The sequence below is a fragment of the Pinus tabuliformis genome, chromosome 6 (genome assembly GCF_031772625.1).
Source record: "Pinus tabuliformis cultivar Carrire ecotype Pingquan chromosome 6, CPIR1, whole genome shotgun sequence".
NCBI lineage: Eukaryota > Viridiplantae > Streptophyta > Pinopsida > Pinales > Pinaceae > Pinus > Pinus tabuliformis.
Genome location: NC_142292.1, coordinates 1,110,282,890 through 1,110,285,342, shown reverse-complemented (window position 1 = coordinate 1,110,285,342; position 2,453 = coordinate 1,110,282,890). Strand labels below are relative to the sequence as shown.

Sequence of the window (2,453 nt, the reverse complement as noted above, 5' to 3'; positions counted from 1 at the left end):
GCCTTTCCCCGATTTTCCACCAAAATCCTAAAACTTCCCAATTCAAACCTTTTTATCAGTTTACTAGCCTAAAATCAGTGTTCCCTTTTTGGTTATCTCGCCCATTGAAGATCTTTACCGAGATATACCAGAGAGAGCCCTCTCCTGCCCCGTAGGGCTAGCTACGAGGCTAAGTGGTTTGATGTTGCCTTGAAGTTTACCTTTCTCAGCCTGAGGTGAAATTTCAAGCGCTAACACACTACAGTTCATAAATAATCAGCCAAAGTTGAGCCAAAAGCATGCTAAGTGGGTAGATTAGTTATAGAGTTTCACCTTTGTAATTAAGCACACAAGCGGTAAGTCAAATAAAGTTGTTGATGCTTTGAGCTGAGGGAATTTGGTTATGCAGGAGATGAAGATTGGTGTTTTTGGATTTGAAGAAATGATCAATATGTACAAGGAAGAAACATATTTTAAAGAATAATATGTAGCTGTTCAGAATCCCATGATTCATAATAGAAGCCAATGGTTAGACTACCTGATTCAAGGAGGTTTGCTGTTCAAAAACAATAAACTGTGTATTCCTAAATGTTCCATGAGGGAAAATTTGATTAAAGAAAAGCATAGTGGAGGATTGTCTCGAAACTTTGGGCAGGATAAGACATTCGCTCAAGTGAATGCTTTTTATTATTGGCCAAAAATGCAAACCGATGTCAATTTTTTTTTTTGAGAAATGCAGGATTTGTCAACATGCCAAAGGAAGGATCCAAAATATTTATATCATCCATTGCCAATACCAAACAGGCCTTGGGATGCGGTCAACATGGATTTTGTTTTGGGTTTTCCAAAGACTCAAAGAGGATATGACTCTATCTATGTTGTTGTGGATAGATTTTCGAAAATGGCTCATTTCATTGCTTGTAAGAAAACTAGTGATGCAACTCATATTGCTAATTTGTTTTTCTTAGAAATTGTAAGGTTACATGGGCTGCATGTAAGTATTGTTTCAGACAGAGATACTAAGTTCGTGGGACACTTTTGGAGGACTCTATGGAAGAAGTTAGGTACAAACCTCAGTTTTAGTTCAGCCTATCACCCTCAAACGGATGGGCAAACTGAAGTGGTGAATAGGATCTTGGGAAACATATTAAGAAGCTTGGTTTACAAACATCCAAAATAGTGGGATTTAGCACTTGCTCAAGCTGAATTTGCTTACAATGATACTCCTAACAGGAGTACAAGAATGAGCCCATTTCATATTGTTTTTGGAATGCATCCTAGAGGAGTATATGAGCTTAGAGATTTGGGAAAACAAGAGATAAGGAGTGCAAATGTTGAAGAATTTGTAGAACAAATGCAAAAATTGCAGGAGGATGTCAAACAAAGGTTACATGAAAGTAGCAGGAAGTATAAACAAAGGGCTGATGTGAAGAGAAGAGAAATAGAATTCCAAGTGGGTGATTTAGTTATGGTTTACCTGAGGAAAGAAATATTTCCCGTAAGGACTTATAACAAATTAAAAATGAAAAAGATAGAACCTTGCAAAATTTTAAGGAAGTTTTTCTCAAATGCTTATGAGATTGAATTGCCGGAAGGAATTGGAATATCTCCTATCTTTAATGTTGCATATTTGTATCCATACAAGGAAATAGAGGTAGAATCACAAGATGAACCTGCAAATGAGGAAGTTCAGACTCTAAATTGGGAGGAACAGATGCCAAGGACAACAAAGAGAGAAGTGGAAGCAATCTTGGAGAAGCGAGTAACAAAGAAAACTAGAGGACAAACATATTATCAATATCTAATCAAATGGAAGGGACGACCAATTGAAGATGCTAGTTGGATGACAACAACAGAGTTAAAGAAATATCAAGTGAATCCTGAAGACTTGATGGAACCTTCTTTTCTTCCCCAGGAGTCTGATGCAGGAGCATCAAATGAGATAAATTACCTTTGACCTAACCGGTCAAAATTATTTACTAAAGAGGGTTGGACCTCTTAAATGTTCTTATTTATTATTTGTTTGTAAAAGTTATTGGAGTGCCTAGATTAGGAGTGAAGTGATAGAGTTTGTTAGCTTAGGTGTGTGTTAGGTCAATTAAATATGGATTAGTTTGTTTGGGAAATTCGAATTTAGAGAGGAGCATTAAAAAAAACTCATTTTTTGGGAGATGCTGAATGTAGATCAGGTCAGTAAGGGCCAGAACAATTTTTTTGATTGTGATTTTTCTTTTCATAATTGATTCAGTGGAGTTTCATGGTGTATCTGATATCATCTTATGTTAAGAAATTGCTTGCGTCAATTGATGCAAAATCATTCTGCTGTAGTTTGATGGTGGAATCATGTAGATTGATATCCAGTAAATTATGTATCTTTGGGAACTTTGCATCCAAACGAGACTGATCTATAAATATGCTCAATGATGTGAGTATTTTATGCTAATTGCGTGTTTTCTCAATGATATATCTAAAGA

At 36.1% G+C, this 2,453-nt stretch overlaps 1 protein-coding gene across 1 annotated transcript; it reads left to right on the top strand.

Annotated features, from left to right (window-relative positions):
* Positions 1 to 1,222: 1,222 nt before the first annotated feature.
* Positions 1,223 to 1,936, top strand: LOC149262787 (uncharacterized). The gene has a single exon (XM_089382096.1). The coding sequence runs from the start codon at positions 1,223 to 1,225 to the stop codon at positions 1,934 to 1,936; it is 714 nt and encodes a 237-aa protein (XP_089238222.1).
* Positions 1,937 to 2,453: the final 517 nt, after the last annotated feature.

Coding starts and splice junctions, on each gene's coding strand:
- LOC149262787 (XM_089382096.1), top strand. CDS start 1,223: ATGAGCCCATTTCATATTGTTTTTGGAATGCATCCTAGAGGAGTATAT.